We start from the raw sequence: 24780 nt of genomic DNA, 5'->3' as shown, positions 1-24780 counted from the left end.
TCATTATATATATATATATATAAATTATATATATATATATATATATATATATATATATATATATATATATATATATATATATAATTTTGTAATAAATATTAAATATAATACACATAAATATTCATGTACATACAGCACTCACATTTTAAAATATTTTTCGCATACACTTGCAAATAAAATAATAATGCACTCTGCAATCACAATATTTACAATACATTTTATGAATAATATTATATTCTTTAGTATCAGAGCAATATTACGACTCTTTTCCTAGATCCATCTTTTCAGTATCTTTTTCTCTTTGTGCATATCCCTTTTCCATCGATGATTCAGTTGCAGAACTCATAGAGATATCCTTTTTCTCCTTTACAGGGTCATTCCATTCTTGAATTTTAGATGTACCAAACACAATAAAAGTCAAATTTCCAAGAAAATATATTATGGATGTTAAAAAGAACATATTTCTCCATTCCTCAACACTGTTCTGAAGATTGAAAAATAATAAAAGATTTAGATTATTTACTTTTTCACATATTATCTTAAATAATTAGAGTACATTAATGAATTATTAATATAAAAACGTTTGTGAGTATGCGACATAAAATATTAATAATTAAGGAACCTGTAACAAGTTTACATTCTTCCCATTTTGCAACCTCAGTTCAGTCTCTCAAATCATTATGATATAGTTAAGCAATAGCAAAGAAGATTACAAGAAAAATATTCCAATTAGTTGACTTTGGTGTTAACGAGCTTTCGCAAGTTATTAGTATAAATGAGAATCGGGGCCTAAAACCAATACATTGATAATATTCACGTAGTTGTAAGTTACACAAACTCCTGTAGCCTCGCATATGCAGCTATGCGCAGGGTCTTTAGATTCGTCCGACTTTCATTTATAAACAGAAGATAGCGATCAGCGGCCGGTAACCAAACTTATGCATACGATACCATAGACCGATAGCTTTTCGCGAACATCTCGGAAAATAAGTGACTACACCCTTTATATATATGGAAAAAAGTTGTTCAAAATATCAATTTCTATAACTATATTCAAAAATTATCCGAATTTGAGGATAGGCAGCTATTCTACAGTTTCGGAAAATATTGTCTGAAAGTAATTTTGTTAATGAGATTTCAAGATCGTCGTCATCTTTTTTAATGGTACTTATCGACATATTACTCACCTTACCGATTTCGATAATTTTTAGATATATTGTAGAGATCAACATTTTGAACAACTGTTCTCCCTATATATAACCGTGGCTCGGCTCTTAGTTTGCCAAATATTCACAAGAAACTATTGATATCGCTACAGTGAATTTTGCCTATAATCATGCGTCCGTGACAGGGCACCCGTTACTATTGATTGTTTACCGCTTCATGGCGGCCAGATAAAATGACACCTCAAGCAAACTTAATTCTTATTTTTGTTTATAGTTTATATAGGTTTGGATTAGGCGTCATTTTATCCGGCAGTCGTGAGGTGGCAACCAGCCACCAATACCGACGCATACCCTTTCATGATCGTTCAATAGTAGGCAGAATCCACTATGGTGATACCGATAATTTTTTGCAAATATTTCAGTAACTGAATGGTAGTTATATGTATAGAAAAAAGTTGTTCAAAATGTTGATTCCTAAAATATATCTAAAAATTATCGAAATCAGTAAGATAATTGAGATGTCGATAATTACCAACGTTATCTACCATTACATGTGCCCTTCCAAGTTGTCCTCTCTTTTGTCCTGTGGAGTTTTTTCTATATGATCATTAAGTAACAGAGATATTTAGGTATTCCGATTTGTATGCCCCACTCTGTATGTAGAAGGTATATATATACTATCAACTATACTATCAACTTGCAAACGTTCATTAAAATTGAAGTCGGTCAATTGGAATCTTATTCTTGTTAGTATAGAAAGTCAAAATTCTACTCGTATGCTATCATGGTAAAGTTAAAGCAATTTATCTTTCGACGACATTTGAAATATCGATTTACTAACAAAAGCTGCAAAGTACAATCCTTTCCAAAAAATGTTTCTAGCTTGTATACAGGTTGGAACGATCAACCCAATTACCGTTTAATTAACTGTTATACGTGTACATATTATGTAAGTAATAATACGTATACTGTATATAATATATGGTAAATAAAAATAACGACGAAAAAAGAAGGGATACAAACACGCAACGATATGAGTATTAATTCGACTTACAAAAGATCAAATTTTTATGATTTCTATTTTTTCTTAATAAAGCATATCTAAAATGTTATTCAACTCAGACTGTTCATTAGTTCTATCTGCCTGAATTTCAAGAGAATGCCAAGAAAAGTCAGTAATAATAGAATAATCTAACTGCATAGAGAAGAGTAAATTATTTTAGAAATAACAAAGAATTATTATTATACATACCGGATGTTTAACGATGATACTGGCAATTAGCGGAGCCAAAATGCTACAAATATTTGCCACAGTATTCGTAATACCCATCAAAGGACCAGCAAAGTTTGGACTAAGATCCATATGATTGACATTATGTCCACAATAAATAGCAACATTACTAGCAACAGCGAATATTAAAAGTGCTCTTGCTATTCCAGGTTCTTCCTTAGTAACATATCCAAGACCGATTAATGCAATTGCTGGGATCCATTCACCGATCGTATTACAAATTTTTCTCGATGCTTGTACGGTTAAAATATTTCGTTTAATCAGGACATCCGAAATATAGCTAATTGGGAAACTACAAATCCATGCTGTGAGATATGGTAGTGCACTCCATAGACCATTCTAAAATAGATCAAAATAAATATTTAGTTTTAAACTTTTGTTCGAGTATTTATGAAAGTAAATAGCTGTGGGCCTCCAAGTGAAGAGTCCAAAGGAAAGGATATTGTATCGTGTCCGCTGTTTTCTTTCCGTTATATATGTATATATATATAATTTGACATTCATACGACATAACGCTATTTTGTGATGAAAAGTGAATATTTATCGAAAAATTTATTCGGTTTTTTAACAGATGCTACAAAATGTCAAATTAATATTTCATATTATTCCACGAATATAGTCACCATGTTTGCTTGAAAATAAATAATAATGCTTCTTTTCTATGTTAGAGTTTTCTTCTAAAACACGTTACATTCATAAAAACTAAAGACAATAAGGCTTGAAGAATTGAGATATTTTCGAAACTCATCTGGTAAACGTAAGTCTACTTTTTCAATGGCAATCTCTAATGAACCTCTATGTAAAGTTTGAAGATCGTTCTGTCATTCTGACTGTCAACGAGGAACTTTCAAAGAACTGAAAATATTAAGTTAGAATGTCATTTGAGTGTATTATGTGTACAGTGCACTTGATGTGTGTACTGTGCGCGTAATGAGTGTTATGTGTATGCAGTGTAGCAGTATTTATACTGTAGCCATATTTATTACAATATGTATACATTTGAAGAACTTTCGGACATGCACTTTTGCTATGTTGCGGCGGACGGCAATAATACAAAAGCGCGAAGTTTATACGCCGAAAAATATCCCAATAGGAATAGACCCAGCACAAAGATATTTTGCAAAATAGACCAACGATTGCGGAATAGCGGTACGTTAAATCCTGTAAAATATATTCAAGAAAATTCAAAAAGAAAAAATTTTTGCGAATGGATGAGTCGAAAAATCGAACGCATCACCATATTCTTCCAACTCAATGCAAGAGCATTTAAACAATTGTTTTGGAAACAGGTGGATCGGTCGAGGAGGACCTGTGCTTTGGTCTGCTCGGTCCCCAGATTTAAATCCTCTCGACTTTTACTACTGAGGACACACGAAGACACAATACGTCAAAATTTTAAGAGAAGAGTCAGGCTCTGTTTACAAGAAAACGGAGGACATATGGGGAACATCTATTGTAATTTGTTTGTATTTTTTGTGAACACTCGTGGCCGGGACAATCGCGGTGCGTGTGTGATTTTGCTGTGAACACTCGCGGAGGCAAAAGATTAGAGAAAACATTAATCCTCTTTACTTGGAAATTTCATAGGGCGGTTTTCAATATGCTCTTATGGATTTCGACGAGTAAGCAAGTTTAATGTTCAATCTACCATTTCTTTTGCGAAGTGTTGCGTGAGATTATTTAATAATCTGATAAGCTGTCGCTCACGTGTCGTTCGGATTAAAAATCACTATGCGCTCCGCTGCTTAGACTGACCTCCTTTCGTTCGTGTAAGGAGGTTTGCTCGCGTGCAGGAATATTTTGGTCGATTTGTAATTGTCAATAACTAAAAAGCAAAGTCGAAAACGCAATTTTTTTATTCTTGATTCTTGTCTTATTTCGACGTCAAAAATCACCCCTTAAATTATGTAGAAATAGTAGCCGAACTCCCTGCGTATATACATTATACATATACATATACTATATGTATATACATATAGTATAGTAACACAATTTAATAGTTCTCCCTAATTTCTAATATATGGTAGCAAATATTTAAATTTCTTTTTATTATTATTATTTATTTTTCTTCTGGACTCTTCAATTGCGTGAAAACACTGATGTTATATTCTTCGAAAAGAAACATTATCACGAGTTTTGTTACATTATATTAATATCTTATTTCAAATTCCGATATCGACAATTTTATTTAAGGACAAGTTGAAAGAGATCTTGTAAAAATAGGAAATAATTAGGTTACTGTAAGGATGCTAAACAATCGGATAAACTTGTCAATATACGCGTTACATGCAAATTAACACGAATATGTCAAAGGATGTATTTTATCTGTTACTTACGTTTTGTATGTCGGTATCAAAGACTGATCCAATGTACGAAGGAATTTTTGTTAAAAGCATCCAGAAGCCCCAAGTGTGAGCAGACTGTGTAACCAATAGTGCCCACATTGGAATACTGGTTAATATTTTAATCCAAGGAGTTGATAATTTCTAGAAAAATATTACAATTTTGTTATAATTTAAACGTTTCTGCTTGCTTCTTTATTCTTTATAAAATGTGATGAGAAATTTTAACACTGAAATTATAACGTGTTTTGCTATCACAATGTTTATGTCGTTTTTTATATTTAATATGAAATACTATAAATTTAGATACCTAGTGCCTATATTTAGATTAGGAAGGTTTAACCAGAAAGGATGAGGAACTATTATTCTTACCTCTTCTGTTTCTATCATTCCAAGACTATTTTCAATGTATTCTTTTTCATCTTGTGGTATACTTGGATGTTCAGCGGGTGATTCTTTACCGATGAAAAAGAACAGAATACTGGAAACAATTGCTATACAGCCCCAAACATAATAACAGCTAGGCCATCCCAAACGAGAAGCTGACAGTTGTCCAGTACTCCATAAACAAAGTACGTTTCCAATCCAGCCCCCGGCATAAACGAAGGTCGCTAAATGTTGCGTGCAATAAATATGTCAGATACTTTTGATAATTACTGGTGTAAGCGTTCGATTGTTAAAAGTAATTGTATAGTCTATGTTCTTAATTTATTTTCACTTATAAAATTATCATCTGTTTAATTTTGTCATCCACTTTAACATACTGATTGTCAAAAATAGAAAATAAAATATATAGAAATATAATAAAATATATAGAAAATGAAATATAGAAAATAATTTTCACTGCCATCATAAATATTTTTCATTTGAATAATTTTTAATGACGTTATTTTATTGAAATTTTACATCAATTATTAAAACGCGTATAATTTATATATGTACAAAAGATACGTACTGTAGGTAAAGATACATATATACGCTCATGTACAGAAAATAATTTATCAAAGACAGTCGAGTAACTGAAATGAAATATCAAACTTAATGATTTCTAAGATAATTAAAAGAGATCGTTAAATGTAGAAATCATGAATGGATGTTAACTGTTGTCTAGATACAATGAACTACGATGACTGATACAATTTCTTGAAAAGATTCTTATCGTTGTCAAACGATTCTATAAAATTACTTTGATTATCGATTGGCTTAATAATGGTTCGAAAACCAAAAGAGTCAAAGAACAGCCTTTTGATGATTTTTCGTGTGGAAATTGCTCAAAGATATAAAGGCTTAATAACCTAATTTAATTCGTATTGTTGGAATCGAAACAACATTTTAAATGATCATTGCGTATCAATATTCATAATCTGCCTCAATGATCAAAATTTGTATTCATTAAAACATTAAATACTTACAGATTCTCCCTCTTTCGTCCATAGGCGCCCATTTCGAAAGTAATGTGTGAAGACACGGTAAAACAGTGCCTTGAAATAAACCGGCGATTACTCTAGTAACACAAATCGCTTCCCATCCACAGTACTCGGCAAGTACGGGAATTAAAAGTGTTACCAAACCACATGCGAATTGCGCCAGTGAGAAAAGTTTATGAGCTCCCCATTTTTGTGCCACTATGCTACCAATAATTTGCGTGCATACATATCCCCAGAAGAAAGAACTCTGAATTATATCCTTTGTGGCGTCTTTCCATGGAAATTCCTTCAATGAAAAGGATGAAAACTGTAGAGAATAACCTAGAAGCAAATTGTTTCGTAGCTTCTACTTTTTAACAAGTATTATTGTAATATTTTGTCAAAATTAATATTTTTTATTTTGCTTGAGAATTTGTGCTATATATGTATATGTATAGAAAGCGATTCGATTTAAATACGTATGCACATAATGTGCACGTAAACGCGCGCTAAATTCCTTCTATACATACGCGTACCGAATTTAGCACCCGTTTACATATAAATTACGTATAGAATATGCAGAATCAATAATTAAATTCAAGTAATTAGTCGATGTACAATACAAAGTATATTTGAATCATTTGAACCATTTTATACATACTTGTACATTTTATAATTACGATGGACATATAAAATCACAGATACTAATCTGACAATGAGATTTATTCGTTGTAACTATTACGTATTTTGACATTCAAAATATATAATAGCCATCTACATAAATACACCGTTAACTGCAGGTGTTAATTTTCTACGAATCGATATTGCTTTCTGTATATAAATCCATTTTACAAAATGGTCAACAGACGAATAATTAGTAAACAGATCGAAAGATGGGAAAATGGTCATACTGGAAAATCAGGATTTGCAGATTTGGCATTAGTCATTGCTTCTAACGTCACTGATGTAGTAACCCTAATGGCATAACAACAGAGAAAGCCCAGTGCCATTAGAAGACTCTGTGTGTGTCTACATCCGTATCGTGCTGTAAATTATAAATTAAAGAGTTTCATTAGTGGTAAGAAACAAATGATCGACGTACGCGATATACATGTATAGTTATAGAGAGTATAATGTCAATTTTACTATGAACTTTAAACGTTATAAATAGATGAAGTGTTTATCATTTAAAAAGGGCATACCGTTAGGTTGGAAAAAAGTGCTGTGTCATCCGTTTCAAGTAAAGATATTAATTAAGAAATAAGTATTCATGAAACACGTTTTTAGAAAGTCCTGCATTAAAAATTGGTTGCTAATGCTACTATAGAACTCATAGGAAAATCAATTGTTGTTTTACTTACAAGGTTAGTTATAACCTTATTATTTCGATAGCTGTAGCAAAAACTTTTAGAAAGCGATAATTCTTTGTAGATCATTCATTCTATGCTAGTTGTGATTATGTCATAATACTCATTTTGTAGATATTATTTTGCTTTATTTACATATTTATTAGGTATTGTAAAATCGTGCTTAAAGCGAAATAAAATTTTATAGATGTATCGTGCTTATGAATAGTATTCATTTACACGTGCTTCTCACGTGATCCACCGTCGCAGACGTGATTGCATTTGAAACATAAGATTTTAATCGCAAAATTCTTTTTGCTTTTCATTTCATTCTCGAACAGTTTCATTTTGTTCTCCCGAAAGAACGGGCTATTTTTTCGTGATACATTATCACTCTTATTTTACACAAATTCATACTTTTAAATACGTAATATTTTATTTAAGGACTCTTAAAGAAATAATAGAAGAAAGTATAATTTAAATAACGCGAATAACGCGACTATAGAAAATAGAACCTAGGTAATACATACTTATTGTTACATCTTATTTGCACATTCTTTTTTTCTCTTTCCTTCCATTCAAGGTTTCGATTAAATCAAAATTAATGAACGGATACGATTGTTATTTCATAAATAACATTAATCTTTTAATCCGTGATTTATCTTCCTATTGTCCGTTTATAAGTTTCGTTGGTTGCTGTTCGATAGCATGTTATCGTACGATTAAATGATACTAGTTTAAAGTTCTGTTAAAACCTTTGAACGATAATTATCAACCGCTTTGAAGTAACTTGTTGCATTCTCTATATTTCTCGCATACCACGATCGTGCAATGCAGAGAATGCGGATGAGCGATTCGTTTATTCCATATTTCTAGGACATCGCGGGAAATCTGACATTGACGAACTGTTGGCGTCATGTCTTGGAATTCAAAGCGATTCGTCACGTATTTATGCTATGCACGTTGAACGAAATACATTGTGTTCTTAAGTATTTTCGCAATTAAACGAATATTTAATGTATACCGTCAAGTAGATTTTACCAAGAAAAGATATTTCTATATGAATACATATGTACATAATATGTATATAGGTATATTAATTATCATTAATGTATGTAGTAATATGATAAAGATACTAATATTCGTTACAACTTTAATGGAACACTTAAAATTAATGAATTTATTGACCACTTTAAAGACAGCGAAGGCTAGAAAAAAGGCTTGAAAAGATGGTAAGAATATGATATTAAATATAAAAAATCATTGCACGAGTGGGAGAATCCAAACACGTGAGAAGCACGATTTTAAATGAGGACAAACGTCACCAATCTTCGCACAAGTCGTGATAAATAAAAGTTATCTTTGATCAATGTCACTAAATCAAAATCAGATATTGCTTTCCATACTTCGATTTTATCTTCTAGAATGAACAATTCCACTATCAAATCTATTTCTTTCGTAGTTTCTATAGAGAGTACCAGACATACCTAATAATAAAAAGCGTAAACGAACTTTGTCTAAAACGTATGTATGAAAGAAAATCATTATTAGAAATAAATCACTCTATTATAAATGATATTATATATTTTAAAACCTATCCAAGATTTATTTATGAAAAGATCATGTTTGTTTCGTCAATGACGCTAATTTGATCAGATATTGCTGTTCTTCGTGTTGGTGAACCGAGAAGAGAGACACTTGGAAATTGAAACGAATAAAATTAATATGAAACGAGATATACATACTTATATGGTAAAATAAGTTTGGTTTTAGATTTTAGTTAAATACCTCTTGGTTTGGATGCCGGTATCTGCATCCGCCCCGAAATAGAAATGATAGAGACCCTTTTCGTTGCATGGGAATGCATCATATTGTTAATAAAAATACTCAAGCGTACACACGATTTGTTAGGTAGGGTCGAGTTCCGAAGTAAATCGCAAAAAAGACACTACGATCCATCAATCGGTTGATCGTGGCTTTATAGTCCAACACCGAAAAGAGTTTCTCCCACTCTTATTTTTCAAGTTGCACGTTCTGCATGCGTACACACAATAGTACATTATCACTTTTCTCCCTTATCTAAATGGAAAACCAGACGAATACATATGTTGTTATAAAATACAATGATACTGATATATATATATATATGTATGTATATATATATATATATATATATATATATATATATATATATATATATATATATATATATTGTATCAAACACTACGCGCGTGTATTTAAAATTTTGATATATATAATTATATTAGCGATTTTTTAGATACAATATACAAACCAGACAAAAGCGGAATGAATATTACATATCATCTATGTTAAAAGGGAAATACACTCTAGTTGAAGATTAAGATAATTTATAATTCCATTGTCAAACTTTCGATAGAAATCGGTACGATTTCACATCTCGATAAATCCTTAATGACTGTGCAAAATCTTGCAAGACCTACATAATAACTTACATGCATACTTATATCGAAAATTTAATAAGACTGGACGACCGTAATAAACAAATAGTAGACAAGTCGTATGCCGTTATATCTAAATGTTATATTTCCTACTGATGTCTAGCTATTAACGCGTTATTTTCAAACCCATTCACTTACCTCCAAATTTATATTCCGAATCTTTTATTATTTTCGATGAAGCAAACAGTATTTCAATTATAATTACATTATGATTACCAACAGATTTCGTTTCATTCGATATACTTATACATTGATTGTTTAAATTTAACGTAATACATTTAATTATCCAATTGGAAAAGCTTTCAACTGTTCGTCATATTTCACCAACCAGGGAGAAACTTCTCAATTGTTGGCTCGTTAAAGTTTTATCTTTACTCCTATAATTATATCCATATCTTACGAATGACTGTTTTTCATGAAAGTGCAACGACCCATCGTTCTAAGCACTTTTAAATAGTAAACTAATTGAACGACTTATTTATAAGCGAATATTAGTAATTAATTAAGATGAGATTCTGTTAGAATAAGTAAGACTTCATTTTGTTTAACTTATAAATATCTTTTTGCTTTTAGTAAATACGTCAACTTAAATCTTCTAAATATTATATGAAAAGAAAATTCGATAAAAAAAGATGCTTTACCTCAGGAATTAAAAAAATAGTTAAAAAATTGTTTTAAGAATAAATTATAATTGCAAAATAAATTAATCTCAGATACTAGAATCTACTTAAGAAACAACAGCTATAATAGTGTGCATATAAAATTAGATTCTGCGATACATTGTACGTAAAAATAAACATATGTAATAAAGGATAGGATTAGGTAGGATCTAGTAGGTATCATGTAAATCGTTACATTAGTTTGTATCTAATAATTATTTTATTTTTAGCAAAAATATGTAAAATTTGTGTTTGTGCACACGTGCGCGCATTATTGTATAAATAAATCGTGTTGTTTGAACAGTTTTACCCATATCTTTTTATTTTCATTTTCATTTTAAATACATTATTAAAGTACAATAATTTCTAAAAATCACATAGCTACGACTTCTTTTATATTGTACACAATATACAACGTTAGACAATTTCATACATAATTTACTAAAAAAATATCATACTGCCAATTGATTCCAAGTAACGAAGTGGTATTATTGCTAAAATTCAAATTTCTTTTTTAATATCATTTGAAACTTGAAAAAGTGCTACTGACATCATAAATATTTCCGATATTTATTGCATTTCTTTATTTGAATTCGTGTAACATGTAGTTTTAATTAAGGGGGCTCGCAATCGAACTATTCATATAGGAGTTTTATGAAACATTCTCTCCGAAATTAATGTAGCAATACCAATGAAATTTGAATCACGTACTCTGTTATTTTTAATACATCGATAAATTTAATTGCTAATAGTTCTAAATGAATCGAATACTCGGTTCTTTATATGTCTTTTAGCAAAAAAGTTACATGACTTTTAGTATATCGTTTAAAAACGAATTCCGTCATTCAGTACGTTCATTACCTTCGTAAGAGTCAGTATTAAAAATATGATTAAGAGAAAAATGTTTTTCTGATAAGCGACGATAATTCATTTGTTGAGAAACTTTGCCTAGAACCAGCAAAATGTACAAAAATTATGCAATAACTAGATGGAACTAGGATAAGAAACGCAGGTAGAAAAATAACAAAAATTTATCAGCAGGCAAGAAGAAGAAAATTGGAATATATATTCCAAGAACAGGAGAAAGATGATCCTGCTTATGGAGCAGAAATTCATTAAATGAATATAGATCTTTTTCCCACTTTCTCTTTAATCTTACTTCTAGTGTACAAAATTGCACTATATTTTAACACAACCTGCAGAAATATCTATACGTATATTCCGAATCTGCAATAAAATAAAGATTTTTTTACATTTTTTGGTTACGAGTCCCCTTAAATAAAAAAATATCATTCTGTACATGTTAGATATTTTATTTAGATCAAGAGAACGACTCTGTTTCAAAGAATAAATGTAAGATATTGATGTTTGTTTAACATAGTAAGTATGATATTGATGTTTATTTAACATGTCATAAAGAAGGATACCTATATTTATGAGATAACCTAATATTTTATTAAAGGCTTCACGTTACCTCTTCCATTCAAGCTATTCTAAATTTTGATATGTTACAAGTTAAATTCTTTTTTTAATCTCAGACCTAAATAAAAAATTGGTCTCATTAAACTGTTTGATGAAAGATTTGACTCAAGACTAGAATATAGCAAAAGCAATCTTGTACCTTACGAATGTGCAAACGAACAGTATATTATCGACGCTAATCATCTATATATACATGTATACTTAGTTTTGTAAAGCACAGCCTCTTTTTCATTATCTTAGCCGTTCTGTTGTCTAAACATCCTAAATCGTTTCTGCACAAAGGGATATTGTCTATCCCTTACACTTAAAATTACGTATAATTACTTTTTTGGTATTTACCAATATAAATACATATATCACATTGTCGATTATCAACCACGTTGAAGAAAAATATATTTACTGTAAATCATTGGTCGCAATCGGCACGAATCATAAATTTAATGTTTGCGGAAGATTAAATACATTTTGTATTCCACCTAGACTCTAGAGATTGTTTAACAGATTAATTGTTTGAAAAGAAACTTTATGAATGAAAAAATAAAGGAAACAGTTTCAAGAATTCTTGGATTTTAAAATCGATCGTTCCTCTAAATCTGCAATAATAAAAGTAGTTAGTCATTGGTTAGATGTATCGAATCACATATATAGAAATTACTTAGATCCAATTTGTGTACGTATATGATGCTACAGAGAAACCACATACGGTTCAAGTTTTATTTGAAATAGCATTTTGAAAACGTACATGGCGCTTGCGACGCTAAAGGAACATAACGCAGATATTTCTGCATATTCATATAACTGTTAATTCTTTCTCGCTTTGTCCTTTGATATTCGTAATTTCAGGATTGTTCCATGGTTGAATTTCAGTACTGCCAAAAATAATAAAAATTAAATTTCCTAGAATGTAAATAGCAGCAGACAAGTAGAATATTATATTCCACTGGGTCACATCTTTCTGCAAAGAAACAAATTAAGAAAAAAATTAAATTAACATACGTAGTTATCGGTGAAAAATGTCACGATTAAGACAAAATTGCTTCGACTTAACTACCTCGTCTTTTGCGATTATGCCGCAGACTATTGGTGCGATTATTGCAATTATAGATGCTATACAATTTGTAATGGACATCAAGGTGCCAGCGAAATTTGGACTTAAGTCGATATGATTAATTTGAAATCCGGATAGAGATCCAGCATTTAAACCTACAGCTATCACAAGGATAGTTGTAGCCACGGTGGCATCGTGCACCGACATCGTACCAAGGCAAATCAAAGCTATCGCTGGTCCCCAGTGTGCAATCGTATTGCAAACTTTTCGAATTACTCCTCTTGAGATATTCTTCTTTAAAGCATAATCAGCTAACCAGCATGTTGGAAAGCTTAGTATCCACATCGTTAAATAAGGGAGCGCCGATATCCAACCGTTCTGAAAAATCCAGATATCTATTTTAATGTAACAATTTCACATTCTGTTAAATATCAACGATACGTTACGAACATGTTTTATAACTTTACCAATCATATGGCAAATACATAATATCGAAAGTTTACTCCACGTGATGTCGTAAATTAAAAAGAATTCAAGAACATCGTAAACTTCGATAAAACAATAGGGCATAGTGAGGAATATTTATCAACATGAGTATTCTTATCTCGATACGATCGTCTATGATGTAGTGTATAATTTACTGCCGAAGATGTTATCGACTTTTATGTGTGTGATTATCAGAAAAAAAAGCTAACAGCAATCAGTAGCAGTGAAAAATTGAGCATACTATTCATCTATTAACTATTATTGTTAAATGAAATAAAAATTACAGTCATGTATGTGTACGCTGAACAATATTTTGAAGAAAATGAGTCAAATTTCAATTGACATTCGATTGATAATTTCCCTAGACGTAATGAATTACTCCCGAAGAAGAAAATGAAGAAAATACTGATAATCTTACCGTTAATCCTACTACAGTGAGTTTGCATGCGTAACACAATTGCAAAATTTTAAAAGACCGTTTGTACAATACGACATTTCTACAACACGTGTAAAAAAATTAGAAGAAACCCTTGTATGGTACACAACACAGTTTCGCCCTAACACGGTTTTTACGTAATAGAAAGATCGTTCTATTTTGCGATGTGGTGTACATGTTAAATTTCAATTTTAATGTTTCAGTGTTTAATATTTGTTCGAAAGGTTTAAGTAACGATAAAACAGTTTTGAAAAAATAAAATTAATTTTTTAAGAATTAATTTCTAATTAAATTCTTAAAGAATCCTCAAAAAATTAAGATTTTAGTAGATAATTTTATTTATTAAAGTATTATATTATTACGTACCTCCTCCAACTTAAATTGTAAAATATTGTTCATGTAAATTGGTAGTTCTGTGATAAGAGTCCAATAGCCCCAATTTTGTCCACAATGTACAATTATAAGAGCCCACATCGGTACTGAGGTTAATATAGCTTTCCATGGTGTTTTCAACGCCTTTGCAGAATCACAAACATACATAAAATATACATCAATGATCCATAATTTATAATATTAACGTCCATGTTCGATAAAATAGCTTAAAATACGTTATATTTGATAAAATAAATATACGAATTGACTAATTATTCTACTGTTTGATGTTTAAAAAATAAATTTTTAATCGATATATACGTGTGTACTTTCAAAGCAAAATTGCATAAAACATAGGTATTGTTTTTATAAAAATGACACTTATTTTAGTGACAATACAACGCATTAACTTTATCACAGATTTTTCTTCTAATGGACATTTCTGCCAAAAATATGTACATATTCATAGATCATACGATAACGTTGATTTCGAAATAATTTTGCAAACGCATATTATGTTTTATGGTTTTTATGTTGACGAAAGGAAAGTTTTCAATTGGTCGATTGATATATACGGGTGTATGTATACATATACATACATGTATATGTGTTTACATCTAGTAGATTATATCATAAAATATGATTTCTAGAAACATGTTGGGTAATCATTATATTGTTTCATTGCATCGTTTTCCTCACAGCATCATGTTACATGGACACTTAATATTGTTTAGAGTACGTAGTGACGTAATATTAATATATATTAATGTCCTAACGTAGGATAATATATGTCACTGAAGCATATATATGCATCACTGAAATAGCATTCACAAATATAAGAGGAAAGTTTATTCATGTGGAAAATCTAATGCAAACGTTATACTAATCTGTAAATTAAAACATGACTTGTCAATAGTGATGACGTTAAATCTATAATTCTCTTGAAATATGTTTCGAGTATTATACGCATGACAAAAGGAAAGTACCTACGTACAGCAAAGCAAACCTTTCGATTTTATTATAGAGGGAAATAAAACGTAAAACAGGATATAATAATCTACTAGATAATAATCTACTAGACGTAAGAAGGAACAGTGCAAGCAATGTCGTTAGAAAATATAAGTATCACTGGGAAGAAAATATTTTTACCGTTGTGTTATCTGATTTTTCTTTATCCCCGGGAGTTTTTAAGCTATCTTCTATATATCGCCTTTCTTTCACCGATATCCCCGAGTGCTTAGAAGGACTGTCCGAACCAAAAAAGAAAAATACAATGGCCCAAATTATCGCTAAAACACCAAACGTATAAAAGACAGATGGCCAGCCAATACTCGAAGCTGCTAATTCTCCAGATATTGGAAAACAAATCACGGTCCCAAATTGTGCCCCAGCGTAAGCAAGCGTGCCTGAAATAAATATACGTACTATATTATGATATACATAAATGTGGAATTTCAGTTAATAGCAACAATGTACTTGACAAAATACGACTTATAACAAAATGTTTATTGGATTGCTCGTACTAGAAAATGCACAGCGAAATTTAAGAAAAAAATTAGAGGATTAATAATTTACTTTAAATTATTTTCCTTAATACGGATCTAAACATGTATAATACGATATGTTCGTTAGACTTCAACGATATAACTAAATTTGACTTTTAGTTTATCGCCAATATTAAGTTTGAACAATTCTGTGCAAACAAGTACAAATCAGGTATTTTATGAGCGTCGTTAAATCGGTTCAAATAAAAATTTATCTGTGTCGAGGACATTGAATGGGAATATTATCGACAAGTTTGTTTAGTTAAGGATTGTCGATTAAAAAAGCAAGTATTTTTCTATGTTAAGTTAGTTAAATTAAATAAATTAATATTGCACACCAATATCGATCAATGTAAATGATTTTAAACGAAAAGTACGTAATATAAGAAATCCGCATGTTCATAGCGCTTCCTCAATGTTCCGTATTTTTATAAACAAATATCGTAAAGTATAGAGTAGTAAAGTTCAAATTTAATCTAATAACCTTGCGATTGTACTATCAGGAGTAATTCACTTGAAAACACTTTCTGAGTTATTTCCAATAAGTAACATACACTAATAATATAAGCAGCATAACCGAATCAAGGGCAACGCGTTTTAAAAATGATCATCTATCATGGCATACGATGTATTTCTTTCTCTGTAATAACGAAAATTGAAAAAAGATAAAACACTTTTGTATCGTATAGTAAGTGGTAAATTGCGAATTTTACAACTATTTTGATGAATATTAACTGGATTCAACTTAGATAAACTTAGATAAAAATACGAAACAATGTCAATATAAAAATGTTGAATCAGCAGTAATAGAAAGATTAAAAGTAAAATAACCGAATAATCATTAAAGTTATGCAGATTATACAGTATTATTAAAGTATACAGCTATACAGTATTATTAAAGATACAGATATCTTAAAAATGTATTACATAAAGAAGGTTAACAATTCGAATTCTGGACGTATACGACCAATTATATATTTATTGCACGTGTCAAAATAGAGGTCATGAGCATTGACCATTCAAGGATATGTATTGAGTATTCAAGGATTATCCTTCATCACTTGTTCTTTAGTGTGTAGTATGCGTATTACAGCATAGTTGATTAAGGAAATATAGGAAGGTCAGGAACCTTCGACTGACACAAAATAAGCTTACGCGATGGAATCGATCAATGTAATGACACATTCTAGGTCATACGCGATATACAAAATGTTTCGCGTAACTAAGATAATCTATACTATATTATATTCAATCCAATAATATTTATTGAATTTATGAATCACAGAATAATTTCAAAATTAATGTTCGTTTTTCTAAATACCTTCTTTTTGTAGTATTTGCCAGTTTATATTTATATGACATTTTCATTTAATTCTTATTCGCAAAATCTTCTACCGCAACTTGGTGTTGTTAAAAATCTGAGACACCCTGTATATTTATTGCTTTTATTAATCGGAAAGTTCTACTATTCTTCATTTTTTCTTACCTCCGCTTACTCGATCCTACTTAATTCGCTTTTTTATAGCTGACATTTCAATGGTTAGGATGCACAACACATACGTATCAACTATCTGTAATTCATAAAAATTCCTGGTAATTATACAGAAAAGGGCACACTTCGCCAATTTCAATGACCATGAAATATGTTGTCAAGGTCAACATTTTGAATATCTGTTTCCTATACACGTTACCGCTGTTCGGTTATAGTTTCTAGGTGATATTCGCAAAAAACTTTGATACAATTTATGTTACGATTACGCTTCATTCTGAAGTAAGCGGACGCATTTTTATATAGTCCAAAATTCTAAATTCTAAATCCATCGATGACAGAGACAACCATTTTTAATATCGTGTAAATAAATATTGTGTAAACAAGGGTTATGGAGCGGCTGAAGTAGTACCAGCCGACAGTAGGCAATCGGCAATGCAAGCGTGAAATTGTTTTCAACGAATCTATTGATTGATACATAAAATGTTGCACTATACTGCTCGTGTATACTAAAAGGTTAGAGTCAACAGATGGTATATACATTTAGTGTTCTATATGTAAATACCAAATTCCTAAATAACCCGCGAGTCAAATTTTCGATCGACCAAATTATATCACGTCCAAGTAATATTATATGCATAACAAATTAGCAATTATCCTTACTTAAGATGTGGTAGTCTGATAGTTCTGTAAAAGATATTAATAAAACAGTTCTCACCAAGTCGTGCTCGTTCGGATGGCGGTGCCCACTTAGAAAGCAGAGTCTGTATACACGGTAAAAGACAACTCTGACACAGTCCCATGCCTACTCTACAAATACAAACACCAATGTAACTCCCATAATGAGCAACGGTCGGTGTCAAAATGTTTAAGATTCCGCAAAGCAGTACTCCAATACTGAGTAATTTTTGTGCGCTCCATACTGTAGCTATGTAGCCACTTGGTATTTGCATTATCGTGTAGCCCCAGAAGAAAGAAGAGAGGATCAGTGACTGCTCCGTCGATGTCCAATTGTAGACCTAATTACAATAGTCAAACATGGAACAATCGTTTTACAACAATGGTATGAAATAAAATTAACGTTATAAAATATGCGCGTAATTTCAATTTGAAAGATAGAATAACGATGCCTTGGAAAACTAATTGACTTATAATTAGTACAATTAGTATTATGCTAATCTTAATTATAGAATTTCAATTTTTATTATATATACATAGTATATCGTTCTCACTACTAGGAAGATAACGTTAATTCTATTACATGATAAAGATACAATTTGTTTGACGAGCAACAGTAACAGTATATTGTACTGCGTAAATCATTCTGTGAAAGTATTCTCTAACTTTTCGCCCATTCTGTGTACATTATACATATAATATAAAGAGGAGTCTTCTTTTATCCAGTTTTGCTTTAATCGACTCTCGCCTTCACCGGCCATATATTTTCGTTGCGAAACATAAGGACATAAATAAGGAAACTTTGCAAAAAAAAGTTCGAGAAAAGGAACGAATATTGTATTTTTCTTAATTTTAAGTTTACTTTAATTTCAAAAGGAAAACGCTAAGATCGTAAAGGATTTCAAACGTGTTCCTTATCTCACATTTTGCATCGAACCAATTCAAGATTAAGTGATATCGAATTGGTGTGTGTGTCATTATTTAATTTTTATTGCCTTGACGATGTTTACTAGATAATTTTCTTATATCTTGAATTTAAGATTACATACAGAAAAAAAGACTACATAAAATATAAAACTTATTTTCACTCTATGTTTATTACGCTTATTTAATAATATAATACAAAGGGTGTTATTAAATCTTCAATTTCTTGGAGAATTTATCGTTACATGATAGTATCCTATGTATGATTTGTATTAGACATTTTATTACTTTTTGAGATTATATACAGCCAGAACCATATACATGTATATACATATGTATAAGCTCATTTAAATATAGACGCATGATTTGCTGGACTCTTCTTGTTTCCCTTTTCAAAAAACAACATCATTACGTTATATCTCATGTAACTCTTTTCAAGAAAATATTTTATAACGGATTAAGTGATTCATTCTATGCTATATATGTACATCTAGGACGTTCATAATGTTATATAATGTACGAACGAATAGCAGTCCGAAGGCTACTGAATTTATCTCGATATTTTTCTAATGCCATAAAAATAATTATAGCAAATTATATTTATTATAGTATAAATACTATATTTATTTTCATGACTCACTGATTATTGTAAAAATTACTGATATTTATTTTGTATGAAAAATTTGGAAAATTTTAATCAAGTCGATCAAATAATTACAAGATATTGTTTACACAGCTGCTTTCTATATCTACTCACTGTTTCTATATATTTTTCAACAACGATAGTTTTTCTATGATCATCGCAAAGATCACGTTTTTACGTTGCACAAGACTAAAGAAACATGTATAATATAAACGCGTATTCTTTCTTTTATGACTGAATGATATAAGATTTTAAAGTAATATAACTAAATGCTTAGAATAAATTATATTATCGACACGTATTGCTCAGATTTAAATAAGACCCAAGTATTTTATAAAATATATCTAATACATATCAACATCCAGATAAAAATGTTCAATATTCTCAATATTCTCAATACTCTCGATATTCTTTAAACATTCGTTTATGTAAGAAATTACTCTTATCAGGTTTATATAACTAGTAAGGAAACGTATTTGGATTTCATAAACTCTTCGCTCTTCGTAAATTCAACGTTAATCGTGTGGCAATAATGCCGATTATCTTAACAAAAGTCTGCCTTAGACAAAATAGACTACTTCCAATCATGGTTCTAAAAGGATACTAAATAATTTGTTAAAGATACTAAATTTTAGAATAAATGAATATTTTATAAAGTGCAATTATAACATATTTTATATACTACTGTGTAATAACTATCACAAGATCCTAACTTTACTAACTTTATAGACTTAATACAAATTCTATAGCCACGTACATATACATAATTTACCTCGAATGCATGATCAGTGCTTTGAGTGTTCTGTGTCATTGCAACAATAGCTACCGACATGCTCACTCGAAGACAATATCCAATTACCATTCCAAAAAACTGTAAAAAAACTTGCAGGTGTCTGATGCCGAGTCCACCTGCAAAAATTCAATATTGTATGTTCTAAGATTATAGATAATATATCTATATATATATATATATGTATGTTACAAAAATTTATGTTTATTTTTTTATGTCCATGATTTCTTGGATGCAGTCTAAACAAAGGAGAATCGTCTTTTGGACTCGACAGATTGGAACGCTCAGCACTGTTAATTAATTCGAAATTAAAAAATTAAATCACATATATTCGTTTTATAGGCTGCGTGTACATATTGTACATAGGTACATAGGTACATCGTACATATGACATATATCTCCTTCACTATAGTAAAACATAAATCTCTTTATCTTTGATCTAACTGGAATCAATGATATCAAAGCTTGATGACTTGAAACTATCACAGCTATTTTTTATACTATTTATTACAAACACCTGTTTTTGTAATAAATAATTGATACATAAGTAAGTTCATAAAACATGTGTTGTTATCGTATTACTAATCTATTATTTTATAAACGTAAAACAAAACCATCCTCAAATGCGTAATCGATATTCCTAATTGCGTAGGTATAATATTTCTAACAAAATTGACTTCATGAAAAGATTAATTTTTTACATTTATTATGTTATACACAGTGACGGCTCGTGGATTTTATACTTACTACTGGTCTTGATTTCACACGTGCTACATGCACATGTAACCATAAACAGTCTCAAATTATTATTAAATCAGCTCGACGATATGTTTTAGCTACAAACATATCGATAACCCTGGTATTGTATATAGATCGCCTTCTCTTTCTTTGGTTGTCTGAACGATAGTCAAATTAGAAGTAGCCCTTTTCAGTGTTTTAGTATAAATTTTTTCCTCAGAAGATCGCGTAGAAAATAGCTGTCTTAACCAAGAATTGTCGGAATTCATATTTAAAGATCGATATACTCGCGTATTAAATTATCATTCGAATTACATTAATACAACGAATAAAAAAGAACTTTTTAAACATTCACATCAAAGATAGCGAGTGAGACGCGCGACACTGACTACAGCACAAAACAAAATATCTTGAACAAAGAAAAGATTAGTGAGAATGTGAGGGAAGATATTAACGATAATAACGACTATAGTATACATTGAACAGTGATAGGGTTTTCTTTAGCCTAGAAGCGATTTTCAAATGCTGTGACCGTATCTGGCAGTGAGTCACGAAGAAATAACGGCGGAAAGCAAAAGTTACGATATCAACGATTTTCCAAAATATTTTATTTCGTGCTGCAGCACGATAATACGTATTGAGTAACCGCTCCTGTTCATACATTATTACAGATTTTCTATGGTAATTTGATAATTTGGCAATATTTTACACTATACTTTACACGTACACCATTGAAAACCATTTACAGGATTGAAGAATGCAGATTCAGAATACAAATTTTCATTCAAATATTAATTTCATTTGTTAGAAACTTTCCGTATTGTATGTTCCAGGGCAGGTAATCAAAAATAATCTTATCATTTCATCTTAATGAAAACGGTAAGAAATATTCTTAAGTAACGATTATATGTATATACATGTATATTTAAGATTTAATTCGAACGATTTTATTCGGTATAATATAATCGACGTACATATATAAAAATTTAATTCAATAGTATAAACTTGATTTACTATAAGTGATTAAAAAGTCGCTTATATCCTACAAATTCCTGCTCGATTTACTTGGTAATAGACTTATATATAAGTGCATAGTCTTAAGAAACTAAATATTTTGTGTGTAACAAGAAGATATCGATTTAATCATGAAAGAAATAAACAATAACAAAATCGTAATCTTATTCAAGCATGAAAAACTTAAACGATAATATGAGTTGTTAAAAAGAACAAGATTAATAAAAGAATTGATAAACGCTTAAATTACATAAAAGACATCATAGATAAAACAGATATTTAACATTGAATGTACCGACCGTTTTCTGTACATATAAAATTTTGTTGATAAAGATTATTTCAAGGTATTTTTTTACGACTATATATCTATAATATGTAAAAAAATTTAATTCTAGTTTTTTTTTCTAAGATTATTTAACATTGTGAACATTTCATAGATCATTTTGTAAACTGTAAACGATAAAATTAGATCTCTATCCCTTTGTTCTTACTAATCTACTAGCTACAACTGTCTGAAAACAGCAAATAAAGTACGAAAAATGTAAATTCAGAGTAGATAGATTTAAGGCGCTTCCTTTAAAAATAGCTGTTTAGTCAAAAGCTATTGACGCATATATAAAAAGATACAAGGAATATTTATAATGAAATTTATGGAACTACGTGATATTATTCGTTTAACGCAAAAATTCCATTCAACTAGCAATTAATTTTAAAATATATGGAACATTTTAGTTTTATCATCACCACCGCTTTTATCGCTGAACATATTTATTCTATTACAAAACACTAAACTATATACACGAAATTACAAACTATCGATATCAGAATAATTATTAAGTTAATGAAATACAGTTACTCGCGTAACTAATCAAACACTTTTTAAAACAGAATAACTTTTTTAACAGTGGACCAAATGACTTGTTTCTTTTTTGAAAAAAAATTGCGACTGATCGGAATCGTGAAAAAAAGTAAAGGTCGCCTTTTACGACTTTCTTATCTACGCTTGCTATGAGAATTTTAATTTTCAACACATTTTGAAGATTTATGTCAGTCATGTATGTGTATATATATATTTATTTATTATATATATATATATATTCTAGATATATATGCTGAAAATTATGTCAAAATTATTAAATACGGAACGATTAATACAGAAACAAGCGACAGGTATCGAAAGATGTAAGAATCTTTAGATTTTAGACCGAAAATCATGAAACACTGGGTTTTTCACTCTTAATCGTTTAAAACTCATAGAAACGTTAACCAATTTCGATGAAATTTTCAACATGTGTATAACTGACATAAACCTACAAAACGTATTGTTTCATTTCTTTCCGATTTTCATTACAAGCTCAGATAAGAACTGCAAATTTTTTAAAAGTATTTTACACGTCATCTAGTAAACTAATCCGTTTACTTCTCAAAAAAACTCAAATCATTTGGTCGAATTTTAAAAAAGTTCTGTTTAAAGGGTATTTGATTACCGATCTTATGCAAGTAACGATATTAAATATTATTTACGACTTGAATTGTTATTCCATAACATGAATTGATAAAGTATCATTGAAATTAGGCGTTATTAAATGTACACTTGAAAAATATTATAATTCGTAATTGTCCAAACATTAGAAATATCTCAAGGTTCAGTTGTAAATCAAAACTATATATATTTACCACAAATTGTCGTTGATCCTTTTTCTGTATTTTCTGCAGGTTCCTCGTTCTCCATAGCTGTAATTTCTGGTACTATCGAACACAGACTGTTCAAATTCTAATCTTACTAGATGATAATTCACCATACTTATATCATACATGTCTACTCCCCGCCCACTGACATGCAGCCTCTCCTTTTCCTTACACTTCTATCCCACTTCTTTGCAATTAGTTTCGAACGTTTGCTTCATCATACTTCAAAAGAACATTGAACGTGTTTCAATGAACAAACGTAAAGATAATTATTAATTAGTCTCTCACACTTGGCAGGTGATAACAATCACAGCATTATACTGATTAGAGAATTTAAGAAAGTGCCATTTTTCTTCGAAGTACTAATTAATGATAAACTAATACAAGAATTAATGTGTTCCTCTTCAAAAGCAAATAAAATAGATAACAATATACAAGTCAATGACTACTCTTTTATTATAGTGATATGACGCATATTAATAAAATAATTTTCATTATGTCATTATACTCTAATACTATACAAAATGACATTGTTATTTACATTATTATATTTCAAAAATATTTGATACATTTTCATTTATTTTTCAGATGTTTAATTTGTTTAAAATTATACTTGATTATTTCAATTTATATAAAACATTACCTTACCATCTTCAATACAAAAAACGGCAGTTTTTTCAGCAAATTATTAATGAAATAATATTATACATATAATAATATTTTACATAAAATAATATTTTTCTAATACTTAATTGGA

The 24780-nt window shown here is 29.9% G+C and overlaps 2 protein-coding genes across 5 annotated transcripts; both read right to left on the bottom strand.

Annotated features, from left to right (window-relative positions):
* Window positions 1-99: 99 nt before the first annotated feature.
* Window positions 100-9569, bottom strand: LOC117159939 (putative inorganic phosphate cotransporter). Of its 3 annotated transcripts, none has more exons than XM_033340221.2 (7): window positions 9340-9569; window positions 7117-7250; window positions 6212-6512; window positions 5172-5410; window positions 4794-4943; window positions 2419-2796; window positions 100-484 (listed from the first exon to the last, which is right to left on the bottom strand). In XM_033340221.2, the coding sequence occupies exons 1-7, from the start codon at window positions 9419-9421 to the stop codon at window positions 257-259; spliced, it is 1512 nt and encodes a 503-aa protein (XP_033196112.1). In that variant the 5' UTR covers window positions 9422-9569; the 3' UTR covers window positions 100-256. The 3 variants fall into 3 exon arrangements, with proteins under 3 accessions (XP_033196112.1, XP_076477564.1, XP_076477565.1); XM_076621449.1 differs by lacking the exon at window positions 9340-9569 and adding an exon at window positions 7567-7942; XM_076621450.1 differs by lacking the exon at window positions 9340-9569 and adding an exon at window positions 7408-7533.
* Window positions 9570-10982: 1413 nt separating this feature from the next.
* On the bottom strand, window positions 10983-24168 carry LOC117159941 (putative inorganic phosphate cotransporter). 2 transcript variants are annotated; one of them, XM_033340227.2, is made up of 8 exons: window positions 24012-24168; window positions 20565-20701; window positions 18266-18566; window positions 15664-15920; window positions 14509-14658; window positions 13224-13598; window positions 12915-13127; window positions 10983-12765 (listed from the first exon to the last, which is right to left on the bottom strand). In XM_033340227.2, exons 1-7 carry the CDS (start codon window positions 24064-24066, stop codon window positions 12963-12965), a joined length of 1440 nt encoding a protein of 479 aa, XP_033196118.1. In that variant the 5' UTR covers window positions 24067-24168; the 3' UTR covers window positions 10983-12765; window positions 12915-12962. The 2 variants fall into 2 exon arrangements, with proteins under 2 accessions (XP_033196118.1, XP_033196120.1); XM_033340229.2 differs by lacking the exon at window positions 20565-20701 and having other exon boundaries at window positions 24012-24157.
* Between the last annotated feature and the right edge of the window lie 612 nt (window positions 24169-24780).

Source organism: Bombus vancouverensis, chromosome 9 (assembly GCF_051014615.1).
Source record: "Bombus vancouverensis nearcticus chromosome 9, iyBomVanc1_principal, whole genome shotgun sequence".
In the NCBI taxonomy this organism is placed as follows: Eukaryota; Metazoa; Arthropoda; class Insecta; order Hymenoptera; family Apidae; genus Bombus; species Bombus vancouverensis.
The sequence above is the reverse complement of the archived record's forward strand: the minus strand, read 5'-3'. Positions and strand labels throughout refer to the sequence as shown.